This window comes from Theropithecus gelada, chromosome X (genome assembly GCF_003255815.1).
Source record: "Theropithecus gelada isolate Dixy chromosome X, Tgel_1.0, whole genome shotgun sequence".
NCBI classification, from domain to species: domain Eukaryota; kingdom Metazoa; phylum Chordata; class Mammalia; order Primates; family Cercopithecidae; genus Theropithecus; species Theropithecus gelada.
Window position 1 is genome coordinate 82,853,736 of NC_037689.1, and position 24,336 is coordinate 82,878,071.

Sequence of the window (24,336 nt, forward strand, 5' to 3'; positions counted from 1 at the left end):
TCAAACTCCTGAGCTGCCACCACACTGGCTAATTTTTGTATTTTTTAGTGGAGACAGGTTTCACCACGTTGGTCAAGCTGGTCTTGAACTCCTGACCTCAAATGATCCATCCCCCTCGGCCTCCCAAAGTGCTGGGATTTCAGGCGTGAGCCACCGTGCCTGGCCAGCCCTTATTTTTAGGTGCTAATATTTTTTCATGATTATAAAAACAATATGTGCTCAGTAGAATAGTTTAGAAAATACAAGGCTGGGAGTGGTGGCTCATGCCTTTAGCAATCCCAGCACTTTGGGAGGCCGAGGTGGGTGGATCACTTGAGGTCAGGAGTTCGAGACCAGCCATAGCCAACATGGTGGAACCCATCTGTACTAAAAAAAATACAAAAATTAGCCAGGTGTGGTGGCACACACCTGTAGTCCCAGCTACTCAAGAGGCTGAGGCATGAGGATCGCTTGAACCTGAGAAGCAGAGGTTGCAGTGAGCCGAGACCGTGCCACAGCACTCCAGCCTGGGAGACAGAGTGAGACTGTCTAAGAAAAAAAAATTTTAGGAAATACAAAATGCAGAAAATTATTTTTATTTATATATTTATTTTTTTGAGACAGGGTCTTGCTCTATTGCCCAGGCTGGAGGGCAGTGGCACAATCTCAGCTCACTGCAACCTCCAGCCTTACCCTCCTGCATAGCTGGGACCACAGGCGTGCGCCACTATGCCAGGATAATTTTTTGTATTTTTGGTAGAGACGGCGTTTTGCCATGTTGCCCAGTCTGGTCTCAAACTCCTGAGCTCAAACAATCCACCCACCTTGGCCTCCCAAAGTGCTGGGATCACAGGCATGAGCCTCTGCGCTCGGCCTAAATTTTTTTTAATAAAAATTTTATTTATGGCCAGGAGCAGTGGCTCTCGCCTGTAATCCCAACACTTTGGGAGGCCGAGGCGGGTGGATCATGGGGTCAGGAGATTGAGACCATCCTAGCTAGCACGGTGAAACCCCCGTCTCTACTAAAAATACAAAAAATTAGCCGGGCGTGGTGGCCGGCGCCTGTAGTCCCAGCTACTCGGGAGCCTGAGGCAGGAGAATGACATGAACCCTGGGTGGTGGAGCTTGCAGTGAGCAGAGATTGGGCCACTGCACTCCAGCCTGGGCGACAGAGTGAGACTCCATCTAAAAAAAAAAATTATATATATATATATGTTTTTTTTTTTATTTGAGAGATGCAGTCTCGCCGTGTGGCCCAGGCTGGAGTGCAGTGGCTCAGTCTCAGCTCACCACAACTTCTGCCTCCCAGGTTCAAGCGATTCTCCTGTCTCAGCTTCCCAAGTAGCTGGGACTACAGGCTTGTGCCCCCACACCCAGCTCATTTTGCATTGTTTTAGTAGAGATGGGGTTTCACTATATGTTGGCCAGGCCGGTATAGAACTCCTGACCTCAGGTGATCTGCCCGCCTCGGCCTCCCAAAGTGCTGGGATTACAGGAGTGAGCCACCATGACTCGCCATTTTTTTTTTTTTTTAAATAGCAGTTTTTTTTGTTTTTTGTTTTTTTTCCGGAGATGGAGTCTCGCTCTGTCCCCCAGACTGGAGTGCGGTGGTATGATCTCAGCTCACTGCAACCTCCGTCTCCCAGGTTCAAGTGATTCTCCTGCCTCAGCCTCCTGAGTAGCTAGGATTACAGGCACCCACCACCATGCCCGGCTAATTTTTGTATTTTTATTACAGATGGGGTTTCACTATATGTTGGCCAGGCTGGTATAGAACTCTTGACCTCGTGATCTGCCCGCCTTGGCCTCCCAAAGTGCTGGGATTACAGGTGAGGCACCCCACCCAGCCATTTTTAATAGCAGTTTTAGGCCAGGCACAGTGATTTATGCCTGTAATCCTGGCACTTTGGGAGGCCGAAGTGGGTGGATAGCTTGAGGCCAGGAGTTTGAGACCAGTCTGGCCAACATGGTGAAACCCAGTCTCTACTAGAAATACAAAAATTAGCTGGGCATGGTGGCGCACGCCTGTAATCCCAGCTACTGGGAAGGCTGAGGTTTGAGAATCGCTTGAACCTGGGGGGCAGAGGTTGCATCGAGCTGAGATCCCGCCGCAACACTGCAGCCTGGGCGACAGAGTGAGACTCCCTCTCAAAAAAAAAAAAAAAAAAAAGCATTTTAGCTTCACAGCAAAACTGATAGGTAGGTACAGATTCCCATATACTTCCTTCACTCATGCAGGCACAGCTTCCGTGACTACCAATATCCTGACCAGAGTGGTAAATTTGTTACAATGGATCAGTCTCCATTGACACATCAGATTAAAAAAAAAAGACACTTCATTACTAATGAAAGCCTGCGGTTTACAAATGTATACCTACATGTATCCACTATTAAAATATCATGAAAAGTATTTTTGCTATCCTAAAAATCCTCTGTGCCTCCTGCCATTGGTTTTTGTTTTCTTTTTTTTTTTTTTTTTTTTGAGACGGAGTCTCGCTCTGTCGCCCAGGCTGGAGTGCAGTGGCCGGATCTCAGCTCACTGCAAGCTCCGCCTCCCGGGTTTATGCCATTCTCCTGCCTCAGCCTCCTGAGCAGCTGGGACTACAGGCGCCCGCCACCTCGCCCGGCTAGTTTTTTGTATTTTTTAGTAGAGACAGGGTTTCACCGTGTTAGCCAGGATGGTCTCGATCTCTTGACCTCATGATCCGCCCGTCTCGGCCTCCCAAAGTGCTGGGATTACAGGCTTGAGCCACCGCGCCTGGCTAGTTTCTGTTTTCTTTGGAGAGGTAGTCTGTCTCTGTCGCCCAGGCTGGAGTGCAGTGGCCTGATCTTGGTTCACTGCAACCTCTGTATCCTGGGTTCAAGCAATTCTGCCTCAGCCTCCCGAGTAGCTGGGATTACAGGCTCCCACCACTACATCTGACTAATTTTTTTTTTTTTTTTGTATTTTTAGTAGAGACAGGGTTTCACCATGTTGGGCAGGCTGGTCTTGAACTCCTGACCTCAGGTGATCCGCCCACCTCGGCCTCCCAAAGTGCTGGGATCACAGGCCTGAGGCACTGCGCCCAGCTGTTGTTGTTTTTTTTAAGTGGCGTTTTTGTGTGTGTTTTTGTTGTTGTCGTTTGTTTGTTTTTGTTTTTTTGAGACAGAGTCTTGCTCTTTGCCCAGGCTGGAGTGCAGTGGCGCGATCTCATCTCACTGCAACCTCTGCCTCCCAAGTTCAAGCGAGTCTCCTACCTCAACCTCCTGAGTAGCTGGGATTACAGGCGTGCACCACCATGCCTGGGTAATTTTTGTATTTTTAGTAGAGATGGGGTTTTACCATGATGCCTAGGCTGGTATCGAACTCCTGGCCTCAGGTGATCTGCCCGCCTCGGCTTCCCAAAGTGTTGGGATTACAGGCGTGAGCCACCTCGCCAAGCCTTGTTTTTTGTTTTTGTTTTTCAGATAGTGTCCTGCTCTGTCGCCCAGGCTGCAGTGGTGCAGTGAAGTAATTGTGGCTCACTGCAATCTCTGCCTCCTGGCTCAAGCAACCCTCCCCGCAGCCTCTGGAGTAGCTGGGAATACAGGCGCACGACACCACACCAGGATAGTTTTTTTTTGTATTTTTTGTAGAGACAGGGTTGCCCAGGCTGGTTTTGAACTCCTGGGCTCAAGTAATCCACCTGCCTCGGCCTCCCAAAGTGCTGGGATTACAGGAGTTACTGCACCTGGCCCACTTTATTTTTTAGAGCAGTTTTGGCATCACTGCAAAATTGAGCTGAAAGTATCAAGAGTCCTTTGTACCCCTCCCCACACAGACACAGCCTCCCTATCAACATCCTGTCCAGAGTGGTAAATTTGTTGCAGTGATGAATGTACAGTGACACATTATCAACCAAAGCCCATAGTTTACATAAGGGCTTCCTTTTGGTGTTGTACATTCTATGGGTTTTAATTTTTTTTAATGAAGATTTTATTTTTTAAGAGCAATTTTAGTTTCACAGCAAAACTGACAGGTAGGTCCGGAGAATCCCATATACCTCCTTCCCCCACGCAGTCATGACTTCCCTGACTACCAACATCCGGGTCAGAGTGGTAAATTTGTTACAGTCGATGAACCTACATTGACACATCATTACTAACCAAAGCCTGCGGTTTACATTAGAGTTAGTTCACCCTTGTTGTTTACATTGTGTATCTTTGAACAAATGTATATTTACATGTATCCACTATTACAGTATCATGAGGGTATTTTCGCTACTGTAAAAATTCTCTGTGCTGTCTGCCATTAGTTTCTTTTCTTTTTTTTTTTAATGTGAGGTTTTGTTTTGTTTGGTTAGAGACAGAGTCCTCCTCTGTTGCCCCGGGCTGGAGTGCGGTGGCACCATCTGAGCTCACTGCAATTTCTGCCTCCCAACTCAAGTGATCCTCACACCTCCGCCTCCTGAGTAGCTGGGACTACAGGTGCGCACCACCACACCTTGCTAATTTTTTGTATTTTTTGTAGAGAAGGGGTTTCACCATGTTGCCCAGGCTGCTTTGGAACTCCTGGGCTCAAAGGATCCATGTGCCTCCGCATCCCAAACTGCCGGGATTACAGGCATGAGTCACTGCGCCCTACCTAAAATGTGGTTGTTAATGACTACGTCCGTTGTATAACCAAAATCCCCTATTATTGGACATTTAGATTGTTTCCTTATCTGTTTTAAAGAGGAGAAAGCTAAGGCCCTTCACTTGACAAGTCACTTGTCCAAAGTCACCTGGCTAAAAAGTAGGCAGAACTGAGATTAGAAATCTGGTCTGACTCCAGAACCCATTCTTAGGCCACCACACTGCGCCTAGAATTAATAATACACCACTTAACTCCATTAGATCAGCTCCCCTCAACTTGAAAGATAGTGACCAGGCACCTCCACAAGCAGAGCAGCCAAGGATTCAAGTATATATCGAGGAAGGCAGGCAATATAGAAAAAACTAGGTGGCTCAACTGAGATGGAACAAGCAGAAAACGCAAAGGGGAGGTCCAGGAATAGAAATAAACAGGAGGTAGGAGATGGGTACATAGAATGCTGGTTAAGATAAAGAGAAAGCTGGATTTGGGAAACCTAAAAGTAAGAAACTCTGGCTTTTATCTCTGTATGTAGGAGGGAGCAAAGATAACCTCAAGGCCATGTGGGGAGCTAGGAAGGATAAGGTTTCTGAAAAAAGGAATGAGAAAAGGGAGGGTAAACTCCCGAGGACTACAAGGCCAGGAGAGGCTTTGTGTGGCCAAGAGGAGAGGCCAGAAGTCAACGAGGCAGGCTAGAATAGGCACTGGATACCAAACCTTCCTGTTCCTAAGGAGACTTCCTTCCAGCCTGAGCCTCCTCTGGTAGTTCAGCTACTAAATGCTCTCAGCCCTTAGGGGCTGGGGTGGGAAGTGGGGAGCGGGGATTGTAAAGTGCTCTAACTATTAATATAATGCGGACTGAGAATGGATGCTGGCACACGTTTTTTAAAGGCAGTAGGCTTAACGGTAGTGCCACCTACCCCTACTCCACTTCTCTAGCCTAACCTCAGCCACACCCACATGCTAAGGACCATCCAGGAGGGGGGAGCGTGTAGCGCGCCTGCGTGCTCGTGCGCACGAGAAGCAGAGAGACAGAGACGGAGACAAAAAGAGATAGGGGGAGAGAGAGAAAGAGAGAGCGAGAAGAGAGAGACAGACAAGGACAGAAAGGGGGCGGGAGGAGGGAGAGAGAGACAGAGACAGAGACAGAGAGATCAGCCCTGGTGAGGGAGGAAAACTCCAGAGATAATGCAGGGAGCTCCTGCAGGAAGACTCAGGGAGAAGATCCCAGAACTTACCCTAAGACTGTTGAGAGAGTAGGGGGTGGCTTTGCAGGACCTGGCTTGGGGGTCATCAAGCAGTAACGGTTACTGCACAGGCGTTGCCACTGAGCCAGAACCATTTAACCCGACCTGTGTGGCTGGGGATCAAGCTTCAGATACCCCATAACTCTGACTCTCAGACTGTTTTGGGGGCCCCGGGGCTGCAGACAAGGGGAGGAGGGGCACGTGAGGGCTGGGTCCCTGCCTCCCCCCATCCTCCGCTGTCACTCACTACCCCAACAGTCGCCCAGGGGGCGGGCCCCGGAGAGGTGGGGATGGGGGAGGGTAATCTTGGCAGGCGCCTGCTGCATGGCGTAGGTAGGGACTATTGAGGGGGGCGGACGCCGGGGGGGTGAACACGAGTGGGAAGCGAAGAGAGACACGGGGAGGGGGAGGGGACCGGGAACCATTTGAATGAGAGGAGGGGATCACGGGTAGAGTGGGCTCCAGGAGGCAGGGCGGGCAGGGTGTGACGGGGGCCAGACTCTTGAGCCAGGTAAGGGGAGCAGGTGCGTAGATCTGTGTTTTTGGTGGGTGAGCGCACTCGGCCCTTGGATGGAAAGGGGACGCCGCCTTTCCCGGGGGGCCGGCTTCAAAGCTCCAGAGGCTATCTTTTCCTTCTCAACTAACGGGGCCCCGGGCGGGGGCTCAGGCGCCGTCTCCAGTGGCTGTACTCCACTCCGCAATTTCCAGGCGGCCACTGGACTGGGAGTCTCGCGCCGGGGGCCGGCGCTGTCTCGCGAGCCCCCTCCTGGAGCCAGCCAATGGGGTTGGTTGCTGGCACCGCCCGCCCGCCTGGTGCAGAGCGCTGGGCGCTGCGAGCGGCGCTGCCATTTAAAGGGGCCGCGACCCCTGTCCCGGCTGCTAGGGAGGGAGGTGGAGAAGGAGCGCGGGGCCGTCGCTGTCTGCAGTTCTAGGCTTGTAGCCTTTGCACTAACCCTGCCGCAGGTAGGGGTCGGGCCTGCTCAAGCCGAACCGAACCTGCAAGCGGGATCTTGCAGTAGCCGGGAGGCGGTGGGGGGGGGTCTAAGGAGAGATCGTAGCTCCAAAATGTCTTCCTGTAAATGCCTGAGGTTGGGGGTGGGCAACAGGAGAAGGGAGGACTGGAGGAGCAATGGGAAAGGGGGACGGGGCTGAGGAAGTGGGCGACCTGAAAGGTAACTGGGGGAAGGGGTTGCGAAGGGCAGTTTGTGGGGGCGGGGGAAGGGCCGAGGGAGGACCTAGCAACGCGGGGAGGGGGGGTGGGGCCAGACTGGGTGGGTAAAGACTGGGGAGCTGGGGGGCTCCAGCAGAGTGGGGAGGGAATAGAAACTGAGATCGCGGGGGCGGGAAAGGCTCCTGGTGGCGACGGCCTTAGGAGACTCTAAGGGGGCGTTCAGCCTGAGTTGCGGGGGGTGAAAGGTAAGGGGGAAGGGAATGGGAGTTGCAGTCGAGTAGGGGGGTGGGCGGGTGGAACGACCGACTGCCTGGCCAGTGTGGGCACGGGGCCAGGGCGGGGAACGCCTCTCCCCACTGGGGGCGCTGTATTGGGGGGGAGTGGTCATTAGGACTAAAGCCTTCGGAAATGCTTGTAGATTGTGGTGGTGGGGGCTGTTCATGAGAAATCCAAGTGGATGATGGGGTGTGTCTCAGAGCCCATGTAAGTAGGAATTCTGGCTAAGACCACCTCTACTGCCTCCTCTTCTCCTCCTAATCTGCAGTACATATCCAGCCATACTCATGGACCCCAGTGATTTCCCCAGTCCATTTGACCCATTGACCCTGCCAGAGAAGCCCCTGGCTGGAGACCTACCAGTAGACATGGAATTTGGAGAGGATCTGCTGGAATCCCAGACTGCCCCAACTCGAGGATGGGTCCCCCCTGGCCCTTCTCCATCCTCGGGAGCCCTGGACCTGCTTGATACCCCTGCTGGCCTGGAAAAAGACCCTGGAGTCCTGGATGGAGCCACTGAGTTGCTGGGGCTGGGGGGGCTGCTCTATAAAGCCCCCTCTCCCCCGGAGGTGGACCACGGTCCTGAGGGAACCCTGGCATGGGATGCGGGGGATCAGACCCTAGAGCCTGGACCAGGGGGCCAGACCCCTGAGGTGGTACCACCTGATCCGGGGGCTGGGGCAAATTCCTGTTCACCCGAGGGGCTACTAGAGCCTTTGGCTCCAGATTCTCCAATAACCCTGCAGTCCCCACATATTGAAGAGGAGGAGACCACCTCCATAGCTACTGCGAGAAGGGGCTCCCCTGGGCAGGAGGAGGAGCTTCCCCAAGGGCAGCCACAGAGCCCAAATGCCCCCCCTAGCCCTTCAGTGGGAGAGACTCTGGGGGATGGAATCAACAGTTCTCAGACCAAACCTGGGGGCTCTAGCCCCCCTGCACATCCTTCCTTGCCAGGTAGGTTGCCTAATTATCTGGAGAATCAGGGCTGGGAGAGGGTGGTGGTAAGGAGGGGTGGCTATGTGCTTTGGGAAGTAGTGGGGAGGAGGAGGGTGGGGAGATAAGTGTAGGGATGTGTGGGGAAGGACTTGGGGTTTAGGAGGGAGGAGTGGGGTAGTGTGTAGAGGAAGATTAAGGAAAGTAGGGGTGGGCACAGGCTGTGGGGGAGGAATGAGGTAAGGTTTCAGGGAGCGTAGGTTGGGAGGAGTGGATTTGGTGGGAAGGGTTCCCTTTTTCCTGCCCCAATGGGCTTTTGGTGCCAGAGTCCGTCCTTCAGGATTTGGAGGAGTACATCAGGCTTCTTGGTTCTAAGACCTTTACAGCTTTTTGGTTCCAGATGGGAGTGGGATTTCTGGGTTTGATGAATGGTAACTAGGTTCTGGAGCCCCTAACAGCATAAGGATTTCAGCAGAGCGGTAGAAATGCAGGGTCTAGGATTGAGTCTGTGATAGGGGAGGGACAACTTTGACTTGAGAGGCTCTAGTTTCTCCCCTCTTCTGCCTAGTGGTGTGCCTCTATCAGGCTGTGACGAGGGTCTTAGGGCTTATATAACCACCTGAATCCAGGGGAAGCTACCCATACATTGATGCTTCCTTTTCCTTTTGCTACCTTTGGGTGGTTGTGTGTGTGTTTCATTGGTAAAATATAAATTCTTAATGAAAGGTATATTACCTGTGTTTCCTTAACCCCCAAGGATTGGGACAGAAAGCTGGTGGGAAGGATAGATTTTTTTTTCATGGAATAGCTGCACGTGCACCCCCCCCCCACCTTAGTACAGAGCCTGAGGTAACCCTGAGAGGGGCCCCAAGAAGCCACAGGCACTCGAGTTTTCCCTTTCAGTTTTGAGTAAGTTCTTCCCCAGGAATGGAGGCGGGGGTTGGGCCGGGGAGGGGGTGGTGAGGGCAGGCTCAACATTTAGGCTGCCTTCTGCTTCCTTTGCAGGAGATGGCCTGACTGCGAAGGCGAGTGAGAAGCCGCCTGAACGGGTGAGGGGGAGGGGATTGGAAGGAGTCTGGTTCCCCCTTAGCTCTGGGAAGGACAGACCCTTCATTTTCCCTCCCAGATGTTGTTCTGTAGAGAGTGTGTATAAGGAGAGTTAGGAGGAGGGAGGGAGCACTAGTGTCTACTGCTTGTTGGGGAGAAAGTCCAGCCTCCTTTTCTTCCCTCCTCCTAAGGGCTGGGCCAAGGGTCCCCACTCTCCCTTCCCCCTCCCATCTTCTATCCCCCCCCCCAAACCCTGTACTAGTGTTAGCCTGGCCAGGGTGTCAGTTTTCCTCCCCTCCCGTCTTTCCAAGGTACAGAAGAGAAGCGAACGCGTTAGGAGAGCAGAACCTCCAAAACCTGAGGTTGTAGATTCCACTGAGAGCAGTAAGTAGGATTTGAGGAAGTGTGACCTGGGAGTTCTGGGTGTGGAAAAGATCCGAAAGTGGCACGCGGCAGGGCATGGATCTTCTAGCTCCTGTAGTCCTGCTCCATGCAGCGCGTGAAGTGCCTGTCTCCGCTATGGGTTGGCATGGGAACCAGGGGCAGTGGGGGAAATTGAAAACAAGAGCAGTGAGAATGGCGAGTTTCCTGTTTCAGCTATGCCATCTCTGTCTCCGAATCTTCTCATTTAGAGCCTCTCCCTTTCCCTCCCTGGGAGGTTACAGAGTAACCAAGGGAGAGAGACACCGAGGTCTTAAAATACTAATGTAACGAGGGCCAGGGTGTAAAGGCCAGAACAACAGAGATCCCAGGAGAGGGACTGAACTGTTGGTCAGGGGATGGTTGGAGACCTGGTTTGGTGGCCTTTCTCATGTCCACCCCCCTACTTTCGCAGTTCCAGTGTCAGATGAGGATTCTGATGCCATGGTAGATGACCCTAATGATGAGGACTTTGTGCCATTCCGGCCCCGGCGCTCTCCTCGCATGTCCCTACGCTCAAGTGTGTCACAAAGGGCCGGGCGCTCTGCAGTGGGCACCAAGATGACTTGTGCACATTGCCGGACACCACTGCAGAAGGGGCAGACTGCCTATCAGCGCAAGGGGCTGCCTCAGCTCTTCTGCTCATCATCCTGCCTCACCACTTTCTCCAAGAAGCCCTCGGGCAAAAAGACCTGTACCTTCTGCAAGAAGTGCGTGAGGGTCTTGGGGGCTGTGCAGAGGGCAGGGATCTGGGCAGGAGTATGAGTAAGACAGACTGTTGGTAAGAACCTAGCAGGATGGAGCTGGGCAAGAGAGCGATGTAGGGAGGGAGTCAGAGTATTTGGCTCTGTGGTCATTGATCCTGGACGAGGGGCGGAAGCTGAGGAAATGAGAGGGTGGTCTTGAGTGAATATTCAAACTTGTTCCCACCTCTAGGGAGATCTGGAACACCAAGGACTCAGTTGTGGCGCAGACTGGTTCCGGAGGCTCCTTCCATGAGTTCTGCACGTCCGTCTGTCTCTCCCTGTATGAGGCCCAGCAGCAGCGCCCGATCCCCCAGTCTGGGGATCCCGCCGATGCCACTCGCTGCAGCATATGCCAGAAGACTGGAGAGGTGAGGACACTCGGTGGGGGCTGATTTACAGAGCCTGGATAGCCCTGACCTGCCCCTCCCATCCTGGGGCTGCAGGGGCCAGGCCCTGTGGAAAGGGGAGTGGGGAGGAAAGGCGGCCATCATGAGGGAGCGTATTCAAGGACAGAGCTTCTCCAGGATGCACACAGCTGGCCTTCTTTACCTCCCAGGACCTCACCATCAAGTCGGCAGCCTGCGGCGCAGGTTGGGGGGTCCCTGGGCCCACTGTCTGCTGTGAAGGTCTAGGGTGAGGTGGGGGGCTGACCTTGCATTGGGGTGGGCGGTGGTGGCCAGGCCCTAGCTCAGGGTGCGTGTGTGTGTGTGGCAGGTCCTGCATGAGGTCAGCAATGGCAGCGTGGTGCACCGGCTCTGCAGCGATTCTTGCTTCTCCAAATTCCGGGCCAACAAGGGACTGAAAACCAACTGTTGTGACCAGTGTGGGGCTTACATCTACACCAAGACCGGGAGCCCTGGCCCTGAGCTCCTCTTCCACGAGGGCCAACAAAAGCGGTTCTGCAACACAACCTGCTTGGGGGCGTATAAGAAGGTGGGGCCGAGGGAGTAGTGCATTAGAGGGCTGTGGAAGGGGGTGTGGTTCTTGGGTGATAAATAAAGGTGGCTGACAGGTCAAGGACTGGGAGAAATAAAACAAATAAAGGGGGTTTCAATTGTATCTGTTATGTTTTATTTTTGAAGCTGGCTGGTGGATACACAGGTCTTTGTTACATCATCATCTATACTTTTTTTGTATGCCTGAAATATTTCATGTTTAAAACATTTAAAAAATAAAAGTGAAGGGACAAATCCAGCCTCAGCCTCTCCTTCCCCATCCTCACAGAAAAACACACGTGTGTACCCATGTGTCTGGTGCAAGACCCTGTGTAAGAACTTTGAGATGCTATCACATGTGGATCGTAATGGCAAGACCAGCTTGTTCTGTTCCCTGTGCTGTACCACTTCTTACAAAGTGAAGCAGGCAGGGCTCACTGGTAGGTGCAAAGCCCTCTTCTCTGAGTCCCCTGCTGGCCTTCTCTCTACCTCCCATACTCCCCTCTTCCAGAGTAATCCCTGCTGCCCGACCTTAGCCCCAACCACATCTCCCCGTGGAATTTCTGTTCGTCTCTTGCACTGCCTTACACCTTCTGTGTGCTCTCTCTCTCCCTCTCTCTTTTTCTTTTCCTCTCTCTCTTTCTCTCTATGCCCCAGGCCCTCCCCGACCCTGCAGCTTCTGCCGCCGCAGCCTCTCTGACCCCTGTTACTACAACAAGGTTGACCGCACAGTCTACCAGTTCTGCAGCCCCAGCTGCTGGACCAAGTTCCAGGTACTCCAGGCCCTGGACCAGGGATAGAAGGGTGTGGTAACATAAAGAGGGTCGGAGAATTGGGGTAGGCAGGCCTGGGCAGAGCAAAGAACAAGCCTGACTCCCCTTCCCCACCGCTGCACACATCTTGCCCCTCCCTTACTTGTCTTCCTTCCCTCCAGCGCACAAGCCCCGAAGGGGGCATTCACCTGAGCTGTCACTACTGCCACAGCCTCTTCAGTGGCAAGCCTGAGGTCTTGGACTGGCAGGTAAGAGCCCCACCCCCACCCACATCTTGCCACATGACCAGACTGTCTGAAGGGGTCCTTCCACTTGGCCCCTGCTGAGGCCAGATGTTACAGCTTATCCTCCCTGCCCTGTGCCCCCACCTCAGGACCAAGTGTTCCAGTTCTGCTGCCGTGATTGCTGTGAGGACTTCAAGCGGCTTCGGGGTGTGGTGTCCCAGTGTGAGCACTGTCGGCAGGAGAAACTCTTGCATGAGAAACTCCGATTCAGCGGAGTGGAGAAGAGCTTCTGCAGCGAAGGTAAGGAGATGGGGAAGGGCAGGAGACACGTAACTCCCAACCAGGGAGAATGGAGGAGAAGGGAGGGAGGCTGGGAAAGTGGTCCGTGAGGCAGAGCCTTCCGCCCGGGATGCTCTACCCCCATCTCCCCTAAAGCTTTGGGCACAAGGGGCTGCTTAGAGAGAGGTTTCAGGTGTAGCACCTTAAAAAGGTTGGGTCTCTTGCCCTTGGGTATCTGTGTCTCTGGACTCTCTTTCCTCTTCCCCTCTTTCCAGGCTGTGTGCTGCTGTACAAACAGGACTTCACTAAGAAGCTGGGCTTGTGCTGTATCACTTGTACTTACTGCTCCCAGACTTGCCAGCGCGGAGTCACTGAGCAACTGGATGGCAGCACCTGGGACTTCTGCAGTGAGGACTGTAAAAGCAAGTACCTGCTGTGGTACTGCAAGGTAAGGAGGGTCAGCACGTGAGCGAGGTGGGAAAGAGGGCGGCGGGGAGCACAGGCTGTGGTACTAAGCTCGGGGTGTGGACAGATCTCCAGGCAGGGCAGCCAGCCTTCCATCTCTAAGCCGGCCCGATCTCCAAGCGGAGGAGCGTGGCTTATCCTAGGGGAAAGAAAGGGCCCAACGCATTTTAGGGAGGCAGGTCTGACCATCCTTTTGACATCCTCAGGCTGCCCGGTGCCATGCCTGTAAGCGCCAGGGGAAGCTGCTGGAGACCATCCACTGGCGTGGGCAGATCCGTCATTTCTGCAACCAGCAGTGTCTTCTGCGCTTCTATAGCCAGCAGAACCAACCCAACCTGGATACCCAGAGTGGGCCCGAGAGCCTCCTGAACAGTGAGTCCCGGGCAGGGGGTACACTCTGTTAGAGGGGGCCTGGACTCTCCTAATCCTAAGCCTAGCCCCTTTCTCCTTCCTCTTGCATTCACCTCATCCCTGGCCAGATAGGGTGCTAGTACTGTGAACTGTATTCTCTTTTAGCTTCCGAACCCTGCAGGTTCGGAAGGGGAAGTCTTATTTAAAACTTCTTGGAGTTAGCGTCTACTGATTGTCTATGAAATGTATATTATTAGGGAGTGGGTGCCTATCCTGATAGGATGGGGCATATAGGGGTTACGGTTACTTTTCTGAGATAAGGAAATCTCAGCATAAACTCTATCTTTAGTGAGACTGAAGACTGCCATTTCTAGAATGTTGCCCCTGCCCCTCCACAACTCCAGGGATACCCAGGCTATCTAAATGGAAGGTCTCAATTGTGGGTTTTTGGGGAAAATGTAATGTTTCATTCTCAAGGAGCAAAGAGTCTTTTAGGCTACTATTGCTGGGGCACAGAGGAGACTAGATCTGGGATGGCAAGGGGGGCAAATCCGAGAACTTCCCATCTGTATTTGGTGTACCTGTTAATGAAGCTCTCCTGGAACAGGGGTAAGGAAAATGGAGAGCTAGTCCCTTGGATGAGAGCATTCATTTGTTTTGATCTACAGGTCAGTCTCCTGAGTCAAAACCCCAGACACCCTCTCAAACCAAAGTGGAGAACAGCAACACAGTGAGGACCCCAGAGGAAAATGGGAATTTGGGCAAGGTCGGGGCAAAAGCCAAGGGGGAGGATAATCTCAGAGGAGGGTACGGCAGTTGGCGGCACAAATGTTCCTTTTTCTTTGCAGATCCCTGTGAAGACCCGATCAGCTCCCACGGCTCCCACCCCTCCTCCACCCCCACCGCCCCCAGCAACACCCCGCAAAAACAAGGCTGCCATGTGTAAGCCGCTGATGCAGAATCGGGGCGTCTCCTGCAAGGTGGAGATGAAGTCCAAAGGGAGTCAGACAGGTGAGCCAGGGTACCTCGATGCCACAGGCTGTATTCCGGAGTCCTAGGCCTGCCAGCCCTATGTCTGTGAGCTGGACAAGGGGATTCCTTAGGTAGCTGAAGCCTCATGCATATGGTTGTCCTAAAATCGTAGAGGTGTCTTTCAGCCATTGCTTCAAGGGCAGTTTTGTGACACTGAGCACGTTAGAGCTTTTGGCGGGTCCGATGTAATCAGTCCAGCAGGGTCTCTGAGAAGATCCCTTTCTCGTCCACAGAAGAGTGGAAGCCACAGGTGATTGTGCTGCCCATCCCAGTGCCCATCTTCGTGCCAGTGCCTATGCATCTGTACTGCCAGAAAGTCCCGGTGCCTTTCTCGATGCCTATCCCGGTAAGTTTCCCTGCCCTTCCTGGCTGGGTCCTCCTTTCCCCTTCCAGGTTTGAGATCCACCCTTTCCCCTTACTCTCATCAACTGTTCCCCTTCACTCTCATCATCTGTCCCCCCCTTCCCCCCAACTGCTGGTGTGGTTCTTGGCATTTAGTTGGGATTCGTGCCTCCAGGTGCCTGTGCCCATGTTCTTGCCCACTACCTTGGAGAGCACAGACAAGATTGTAGAGACCATTGAGGAGCTGAAGGTGAAGATCCCTTCCAACCCCTTGGAGGCCGACATCCTGGCTATGGCAGAAATGATTGCAGAGGCTGAGGAGTTAGACAAGGCCTCATCTGACCTTTGTGGTATGCCATAGATGGTGGCGATGAGGGAGACAGGGTGCTACCAGCGTGTCTCTGCCCGAGGGGGAGCTATTGATGATCTTGGTGCCTAGTAGAATGGGAGGATAGTTGGGATCAGCCCCTGAAAGCTTGTGAGGGTGCTAGCAGGAGCTTGTAGCCACTGAGCCCACTTCTCTGCTTCCCAGATCTTGTGAGCAACCAGAGTGCAGAGGGACTCCTGGAAGACTGTGACCTGTTTGGGCCTGCTCGAGATGATGTCCTGGCCATGGCAGTCAAGATGGCCAATGTCTTGGATGAGCCTGGGCAAGACTTGGAGGCAGACTTCCCTAAGAGTGAGTAAGATTGGAGCCGTGCCCACTGGGTATGGTAGCATTCGTGCCATCAGGAAGGGAATGTTCCTTGTGTCCCTGAGTATGACCCTGAAAAGTGTTCATTGTGATTCTAAGACAGAAGGTTCTCACAGGGAGCAGTGCCAGAGATACCAGGACAGGTGCATTCTTTTAGACTTCTGAGTCATGCTTTTTTTTTAAATTATTTTTAAACTGTAAAAAAACATAAAAATTTCACTATGTTCGGCCAGGCGCGGTGGCTCAAGCCTGTAATCCCAGCACTTTGGGAGGCCGAGACGGGCGGATCACGAGGTCAGGAGATCGAGACCATCCTGGCTAACACGGTTAAACCCCGTCTCTACTAAAAAAATACAAAAAACTAGCTGGGCGTGGTGGCGGGCGCCTGTAGTCCCAGCTACTCGGGAGGCTGAGGCAGGAAACCCAGGAGGCGGAGCTTGCAGTGAGCCGAGGTTGCGCCACTGCACTCCAGCCTGGGCGACAGAGGGAGACTCCGTCTCAAAAAAAAAAAAAAAAAAAATTTTTCACTATGTTCAACATGTTTACAGTTCAGTAGTTCACATTGCTGTGTTTTGTGTTTCTGTGACTCTGAGCATGCTTTTTGGTATAGCTTTACTGGTTCCTTTGGCTCATCTAGTGTCAAGTGGGCAAGTAGCAGGGGTGGGGCAGGAGGGCTGCAGGGTTGAGATCTTAAGAAATTGATTTCTTCTTTCTTTCCTTTTTATTAGATCCTCTGGACATTAATCCCAGTGTAGACTTCCTCTTTGATTGTGGCCTGGTAGGGCCTGAGGATGTGTCTACTGAACAAGACCTTCCCCGAACCATGAGGAAGGTAGGGCTGGGGCTACCATATGTACAAAAGAAGAATGGAGGCCCAAAGGGGAGAGGATGTGAGAGCCAAGCCAGCAACCATAGTTTGACCTTCCCTAACCTCCTTTCTCCAACACTAGAAGTACTGAGATAAAGCCAAACTTTACTCTTCCCCCATTTCACAAGGTCATCAAAGCTATTCCTGGGGCTCTGTGCTGTGGAAGCTTGCTGTGTACTTACATCAGCCCCTGCCCCGGCCAGCAGTAAATATGGTGCTGACTAGCTTTCTCACCTTGCCTCTGGCCTTATCTCTGCCATGCCCCTGCTTTCTCTTCTCCTCCAGGGTCAAAAGCGGCTGGTGCTTTCCGAAAGCTGCTCCCGGGACTCCATGAGCAGTCAGCCTAGTTGTACCGGGCTCAACTATTCATATGGTGTCAATGCTTGGAAGTGCTGGGTGCAGTCAAAATATGCCAATGGAGAAACCAGCAAGGGTGATGAGCTGCGCTTTGGCCGTAAGTACTTGGGGTTGGGGGTAGGGGAGGGCAAAGACAGGGAGGAGGAGGGGAAAGGGAAGAAGGGGCTGGGCCTGTGATTCAGCTGAAGATGTCTAGGAGTGATAAGGGTGTGATGACTTAAGGATGCCCTGTGAAGATGGGGAGGAGTTGTAGATTAAAGGAAATGCTGTCTAGGTTCAAGGTTAGGGGCTCTTTCTGTAATTGTTCAGGAGCTAGGCATGACTAAGGGATGAAGGGGTTAATGGTGGTGGAGCTAAGTGAAATTCTCCATGTAGAGTTTTTCTTAATCCTGTCCCTGCACAACATATCACTGCAGCCAAACCCATGCGTATCAAAGAGGATATTCTCGCCTGCTCAGCTGCTGAGCTCAACTACGGTCTGGCCCAGTTTGTGAGAGAAATCACTCGGCCCAATGGTGAACGATACGAACCTGACAGTATCTACTATTTGTGTCTTGGCATCCAGCAGGTACCTCTCATGCACCACCTTGCTTCCTGTCACTCTTAACACAGCAGGCAGGGTCTAACCAGAAATGATTCTGGGTTGGGCACGGTGGCTAACGCCTGTAATCCCAACACTTTGGGATGCTGAGGCAGGAGGATCGCTTCAAGCCAGGAGTTTGAGACTAGCCTGGGCAACAAAGTGATACCGCATCTCTACCCAAAAAATATTTAATGAAAAAAAAAAGCAATTATTCTGTTGCACTCCCTGTTCCTCATCTTGTCCCCTACCTCAAGCAGGCGGCTTGCCTTTAATCTCCTATTCCAAATAGAACATGAGATATCAATACTTTTCTAAAATCAAAACTGCATTCCAGGACTGTTGGCCAAGGAGCAGTCTTCATTACTATCCAGGTCCCCTTTGTAGTATTTAAGCCCAGTCTAGGAGGGGAGGGATGGGTGGAGCTGGGATCCTTGAGTGCTGGCGTAATGTTTAGTTCCCCCTGGGAGAAGTCAACCACGTATTACCTGACAAGGAGGTGTGGGCTTCTAAAGAACATCTCCTCCAAGCCTCCTCCTCTTCCAGCAAAGCCTGAGTAGCGCAGAGCTGTAGGTATACCTGGGGGAAAGCACTCAAGGCCACCTAATCAAGCAACTGTTTCCCATCGTCTCCTAATGATTGACAACACCATACCTGGGGGCTTCAGCATCATCATCTTTCTTCGAGGACCTACAGTCTAGCCTTATGTGTGTCTGTTTTTCTTTCCCCAGTACTTGCTGGAAAATAACCGGATGGTGAACATTTTCACGGACCTTTACTACCTGACTTTCGTTCAAGAACTCAATAAGTCTCTGAGTACCTGGCAGCCCACACTCCTCCCCAACAGTAAGGGACAGGGACGTAGCAACCCCTACACACCCTTTTTCCATTCTTCCAATCCACCATCCCAAGACTCCTGTGCTCTTTGGTCTGCCACTCTTCACAAAGGGCCCGAGGGCAGGAGCGTGTAGCTGGATGCCTCAGGGTTTAGAGTTAAAGGAGCATAGGAGCGCCTGTTCTTGAACATGAGGAGGGGATCAAGACTTAGGTCTGAAGAGCTATCTCTAGGACCAGAAAAAGATGGCCTGGGTTTGGGTGGTAAGTAAAGAAAGAGAGCAAGAAATCGTGGGACTCCTCAAGGTTTACATTTACCTGTCTACAACTTGAGGGTGGTGAGAGACGTTCCAAATGCAGGAGTGGAAAGTATGTATTATTTAAAGCCCTGTCCCACTGTGTAGTGTAGCAAGTGTAGCAAAGTGACAGTGTTTTATATATGAAGGTTACTCACCAAATGAGAATGGTGTGGGAAATGAGCAGGGCACATGGGATGGGAAGTGGTTGGGTTTGGGCAGCCACTCCCTCCTGACCCGCCTCTCCCCCTTGACCTTTGTAGATACGGTGTTCTCTCGAGTGGAGGAGGAGCACCTCTGGGAGTGTAAGCAACTGGGGGTCTACTCGCCCTTTGTCCTCCTCAACACCCTCATGTTCTTCAACACTAAGTTTTTTGGGCTGCAGACAGCTGAGGAACACATGCAACTCTCCTTCACCAATGTGGTGCGGCAGTCCCGCAAGTGTACCACCCCTCGGGGCACCACCAAGGTGGTGAGCATCCGCTACTATGCCCCAGTCCGCCAGAGGAAAGGGCGAGGTACGAGGCTGCCCCCTCCCCTGTGCTTTTGCCCCTTCTCTGCCTTCCCCTTCCATGCCCTGCCATAACCCACCCTACGTGCCAGGTCGGCCCTCTCCTTGGCCCCTAGCTTCCCTCTCCTTCCGTTGCTGTGTGCAGAAAGGGTAGAAACGGCCAGTCCTCCTACTTGATGGGCAGTGGCTGTCGCATAAATAGGAGGTCACCCTGTGACCTCTCCCCCCACTTTCCTCATTTAAGACAGTTTACTTGCTTGCCTGCTTTTTCTGGGTGGTGGACAGGTAGGAAACCTTTGGGTGTGTTTGACTGTGGCGGGGCGGGTAGACTGAATGAATGACAGGCTTTCTCTGATTCTTTGCTGTCGGGCCTAACAACAACTGCACCTTGGTTTCCATTTTTTCTGTTCCTGGATTTCTGTCCTGTCTGAGTGCAGTTCCCAAGGTCCCTTCTCTGGACCCATGCTTCTACCTAGACTAATGCGCGAGGGGTTGGGGCCATTGCTGTTTCTCTATCCCAGAAGGCAAGCCCGCCCTTGCAGTAGGGTCTGTTTTATCAGGTTTTTTGAATAACTTCTGAGATCACCTCTTCAAGACAGCAACTTGGGGGAGATTTTAAAGAGAGTCTTTGGCAGTGGGAACCGGGGAGGGTTGCATAACAACAGCTCGACAGGATGTTGGGTTGGCGTGGGAGAGGGAGACTGACCTCTTCTTCCACCTCTCCAGCTTGATGAGACTGTAATTTGTGTCGTGATGCCTTCTCCCTGTGCCCTGGACTGTGCTCTTGAATGAGGCTCGTGAAGCCTGTGCTCTTAATGAGTCTGAGTCATTTCCCTCCCCTACAGACATGGGTCCTGGAAAACGGAAGAGAGAAGATGAAGCCCCTATCTTAGAGCAGCGTGAGAACCGCATGAATCCTCTCCGCTGCCCTGTCAAGTTCTATGAATTCTATCTCTCAAAATGGTGAGTTGGTGGGTTGGCAGGAAGAGCGTTAGCATGGGGACCCGAGGGATCTACTTTGCCTTGGTACTGATCTTCTGTCCTGCCATCCCCACCTCCACCCCCGACGTTGCAGTCCTGAAAGCCTCCGGACTCGCAACGATGTGTTCTACCTGCAACCGGAAAGGTCCTGCATCGCCGAGTCACCTCTCTGGTATTCTGTGATCCCCATGGACCGCAGCATGTTGGAGAGCATGCTCAATCGCATCCTGGCTGTGCGCGAGATTTATGAGGAACTGGGTCGTCCTGGGGAGGAAGACCTGGACTGAGCTCGTGTGCCATCCATATCCATCTTTCACATCAATGTCTGTCCTGTGGTCATGTCCCTCAGGGTGACAGGCCCAGGAACCAATGCTACTCATTCTGAAGGGCCCTGACTGCTCCTTTCCGCTCACCCATTCCCTGCCTTCTCTAGGAACCCTGGCTTTTATCTTCTTCCAATACCACTTGACAACCATGGGGCCCCGGTCTTCTGTACTCAGGGGCTGGTCTCCCAGTGATGGGCAAAAGCCAGCTTGCCCGTTTTCTTTATGCTTCAGAGTAAACCCCTCCTTCTGGGTCCAGACTCTGGGTGGAGTGTTAATAGCTCTGGTGATCCTGTTGGCTTTGGGTTTCCTGACCCATCTCGCATAGGTAAAGCCTCTTGTTCCCAGGCATGACCTAGGGAAAAACCCAGCTGCCTTCTCTGCCCTGTGCCCACTCCCTTCTCTACTCTTCCCCAGCACCACGCAAAAAGGTCTCATCTGAAAGGTATGAAATAAACAATGAAAGCGATGAGGGGACCATTTACATAAAACACAGAGCTTAGACACTCTTCCCCTCCTATGAAATAATTGGTTGTTGGCACCCTCTCACCACCGCGTATCCCTCACCCCCCCGGCAAGCACCAACCCTTGGTGCTGCAGTTTTTAAAATCTTGCAAATGCCTTTTTTTCCTCAGAGGCAGAGAATGACTAAGTACGGGGAGCAGACTCCTGTTGTGCAGACTCCTGTCCCCTTGGTTTCTGTGTTTGTCTCTCTGCCATCTTAGGTTGCCATGAGCCATGGTGTCAACATGCTTAGCCCCCTCTGTAACTGCCTCCCTTTAGTTCAATGGACAGAGCTCCCAAGGCAAAAACTACCTTCTGACTTGGGTTGAGGCTGGGTTCCCCTCTATTATTCCCCCATCATAAGAGCCAGGTCAAGCCTGTGGGGGCTTGAGTCATGCAGGATGGGATCTGTGGTCAAAGGACAGGCGAGGAGCTGTGGGCACAGGGCCTGCCCCACTGCCTACATCTTCTCTCTTCCCCATCTTGCCTTGGAGGTCCTAGAAAACAATTAACTTCTGGCAAAGGGGGTACCCAGTTCTTTCCCTGTTGACTTTGCTGTTTCCCAGGCTCCTTTTTGTGTTTTTATAACTGTCACCAGTTAGCCACTGTTTAAATTGTATATATTGTTCTGAGGCGCCTGGCCTGTCCCTTCAGTGAGCCATGCCCACCCTTGTGTTGTAGTGAAAAGCTGTTGTCACGACTAACCTTCTGTCTCTGAAATTGTTTGTTTCAAATAAAGAGTTAAAATTGTCTTTGGTCTTTTGTCTTTTCTGGCTGATGGATATAGAGGAGCAACACTGGATAACATCAAATCTCTCCAAGTGTAAACAAGTCAGGTGTTTGAGAATCATTCTTACTTTATTGTCTTACTTTGAATGTACTGGGAATGTGGTCTTTTTTTTTATAACAAGTTTCCAAACACTTAAGGAAAAAAAATACTCACTAGCCATGTATTAAGGACCTATTATGTTTAAAGACCTAGATTACATGCTTCAAAAAAGACAAAGACTGGTTAGACCAGGATCCAATCCCCAGCAGGCTCCCAGGCTATAGGGGAGACCAAATAGTACACAATTAGTCGTAATACAGGCAGAATAAAATGAATAGTGCTATGGGAGGACAGAGGAATAAATTACTCCAGGTTTACAGGGAGGCTGGGTGCGGTGGCTTGCGTCTGTAATCCAGTACTTTGGGAGGCTAAGGTGGGAGGATCCCTTGAGCCCAGGAGTTCAAGACTAGCCTGGGCAACATGGCAAAACCCCATCTCTAATAAAAATACAAGAATTAACTGGGCGTGGTGGCGCACGCCAGTAGTCACAGCCATTGAGGAAGCTGAGGCTGGGGAGGATGGTTATAACGCCTGGGAGGTGAGGTTGCAGTGATCACCCCACTGCACCCATTCTGGGTGACGGAGTGAAACCCTGTCTCAAAAACAGACAAAACACGTTTATAGGGAGGCTATGTGAGGGTTTACCAAGGGAGGTGGAATTAGACCTGGGCCTCAGAGACAAAGTGGAAAGGGTTGGGAGGCCACAGATGTAGGGGTGGGAAGTGCAAGGCTGAGATTTTTCCAACCAAGGGGTGGTAGGCTCAGATCTATTTCTTTAGGGAGACAATCCCCAGAACAATATGAAGAATAACGAGTGGGAGTAGGCCTGGAAGCCTGGAGATTGGTGGAAGGAGTATGGCTAAGAGGTTCTATGGACCTCAATGGGGACTGTGGGGATAGGGAAGGGAAAAAAAGATAGATTCAAAGTAAATTTCAGGCATTTTGAAGGTCAAGGCTGCAGGATCTGATGAATCATTAGAAGTAAAGGTTCTTGGGGGGTGGCTCACGCCTGTAATCCCAGCACTTTGAGAGGCAGAGCCGGGTGAATCACTTGAGGTCAGGAGTTTGAGACCAGCCTGGCCAACATGGCGAAACCCCATCTCTACAAAAATACAAAAATTAGCTGGGCATGGTGGCAGGTGTCTGTAATCCCAGCTACTTGGGAGGCTGAGGCAGAATTGCTTGAACCTGGGAGGCGGAGGTTGTAGTGAGCTGAGAGCATGCCACTGCACTCCATCCTGGGTGACAGAGTGAGACTCCGTCTCAAAAAATAATAATAATAATAATAACAATAAAAGGTAAAGGCTATAAAGGTTATGGGAAAGGGAAGAATTGAGCATGAACCCCAGGTTTCTAGCCTTGATGACTGGGAGAGTGAGATGCCTTTAACCAAGATGGGTAGCACAGACCGGGCGCGGTGGCTCATGCCTCTAATCCCAGCACTTTGGGAGGCCGAGGCGGGCGGATCACGAGGTCAAGAGATCGAGACCATCCTGGCTAACATGGTGAAACTCCGTATCTACTGAAAATACAAAGAATTAGCCAGGCGTGGTGGCAGGCACCTGTAGTCCCAGCTACTGGGGTGGGGTGGGGGGCGCTGAGGCAGGAGAATGGCGTGAACCCGGAAGGCGGAGCTTGCAGTGAGCTGAGATCCGGCCACTGCACTCCAGCCTGGGCGACAGAGCGAGACTGCGTCTCAAAAACAAAACAAAACAAAAAAAGATGGGTAGCACAGGGACAAGTTTTTTTGTTTTTGTTTTTGTTTTTTTTTCAGACAGAGTCTTGCTCTGTTGCCAGGCTGGAGTGCAGTGGCGCGATGTCGGCTCACTGCAACCTCCGCCTCCCGGATTCAAGCGATTCTCCTGCCTCAGCCTCCCGAGTAGCTGCAACTACAGGTGCGCACCACCATGCCCAGCTAATTTTTGTATTTTTAGTAGAGACAGGGTTTCACCATGTTGGCCAGGATGGTCTTGATCTCTTGACCTCATGATCTGCCTGCCTCGGCCTCCCAAAGTGGTGGGATTACAGGCATGAGCCACCACGCCCAGCCAAGTGTTTTGTTTGTTTGTTTGTTTTTAGGGGTGTGTGTGTGTGTGTGTGTTCTGTCAGGGATAGGAGAAGATTGCTAATAAGTTGAGATTTTTATCACATTGGTTTTGAGACTCCATTGAAACACCCTTGTGGTGCACCATGCAACATGGCACGCAGAGAGAACACCCAGATTGAGTTTCTAATCATAGGTCTGCCATAAAACCTTGGGCAAGACAACCTTTTTGAGCCTCACCTAAAAAATGAGTTCATATTCTGCCCTGACTTTCTCACAGAAGCGTTGAGAAGGTCAGATGAGACAACAGACACAAAAGAGCAAATATTGATGCTACGTGTTACTGTATGTAGTAGGCAGTTAGAAATTCAAGTCTGAGGCTTAGGAGAGAGATGAGGTGTTAATTTAGAAGTCATCTGCAGAGCTTCTCACTGAAGCTCTGGGAGTAAACAAGGTCACTTGGGAAAATAGAGTGAAGAGAGAAGAGGACAAAAAACCCAAACATAGTGCTTTGGAGAATGTCTCCAGTTAACCAGAGAAAGGCACTGAGAGGGAGAGACCAGAGAAGTAGGAGGAGTCCCAAATCTGCCAGACGCCAAAGACATAACCACCAGATGAAAAACTGTCCTTACAGTCCAGGCCAGGATGAAGTCTTAAATTGACCTTCTCCTTCTCCCATTCACAACAGGGTGCCAAACTATCCA

General features: G+C 51.9%; 2 protein-coding genes across 5 annotated transcripts in view; one reads left to right on the forward strand and one right to left on the reverse strand.

Moving 5' to 3' along the window:
• Nucleotides 1-5,980, reverse strand: part of NONO (non-POU domain containing octamer binding) — a 49,589-nt gene extending 43,609 nt beyond the window's left edge. The window contains exon 1 of the mRNA XM_025373164.1: nucleotides 5,809-5,980. The gene's annotated coding sequence lies outside the window, so the exon portion shown is untranslated. The remainder of the gene's footprint in view (nucleotides 1-5,808) is intronic.
• On the forward strand, nucleotides 5,604-21,511 carry ZMYM3 (zinc finger MYM-type containing 3). Of its 4 annotated transcripts, none has more exons than XM_025373162.1 (25): nucleotides 5,604-6,341; nucleotides 7,533-8,218; nucleotides 9,203-9,246; nucleotides 9,562-9,628; nucleotides 10,080-10,374; nucleotides 10,601-10,778; nucleotides 11,125-11,343; nucleotides 11,635-11,785; nucleotides 12,003-12,118; nucleotides 12,280-12,366; nucleotides 12,492-12,642; nucleotides 12,897-13,069; nucleotides 13,293-13,458; nucleotides 14,106-14,167; nucleotides 14,286-14,448; nucleotides 14,703-14,815; nucleotides 14,987-15,161; nucleotides 15,344-15,490; nucleotides 16,234-16,337; nucleotides 16,659-16,827; nucleotides 17,147-17,298; nucleotides 18,042-18,156; nucleotides 18,704-18,958; nucleotides 19,797-19,914; nucleotides 20,027-21,511. In XM_025373162.1, the coding sequence occupies exons 2-25, from the start codon at nucleotides 7,552-7,554 to the stop codon at nucleotides 20,217-20,219; spliced, it is 4,080 nt and encodes a 1,359-aa protein (XP_025228947.1). In that variant the 5' UTR covers nucleotides 5,604-6,341; nucleotides 7,533-7,551; the 3' UTR covers nucleotides 20,220-21,511. The 4 variants fall into 4 exon arrangements, with proteins under 4 accessions (XP_025228947.1, XP_025228944.1, XP_025228946.1 ...); XM_025373159.1 differs by having other exon boundaries at nucleotides 6,126-6,146; nucleotides 14,106-14,203; XM_025373161.1 differs by having other exon boundaries at nucleotides 6,160-6,328; nucleotides 14,106-14,203.
• The last annotated feature ends 2,825 nt before the right edge of the window (nucleotides 21,512-24,336 follow it).

What these genes read in the sequence shown, in the direction of transcription:
- ZMYM3 (XM_025373159.1), top strand. An exon ending in TGCACATCCTTCCTTGCCAG is followed by an intron (nt 8,219 to 9,202) that starts GTAGGTTGCCTA and finishes CTTCCTTTGCAG; the next exon opens with GAGATGGCCTGACTGCGAAG. An exon ending in GTGAGAAGCCGCCTGAACGG is followed by an intron (nt 9,247 to 9,561) that starts GTGAGGGGGAGG and finishes TCCAAGGTACAG; the next exon opens with AAGAGAAGCGAACGCGTTAG.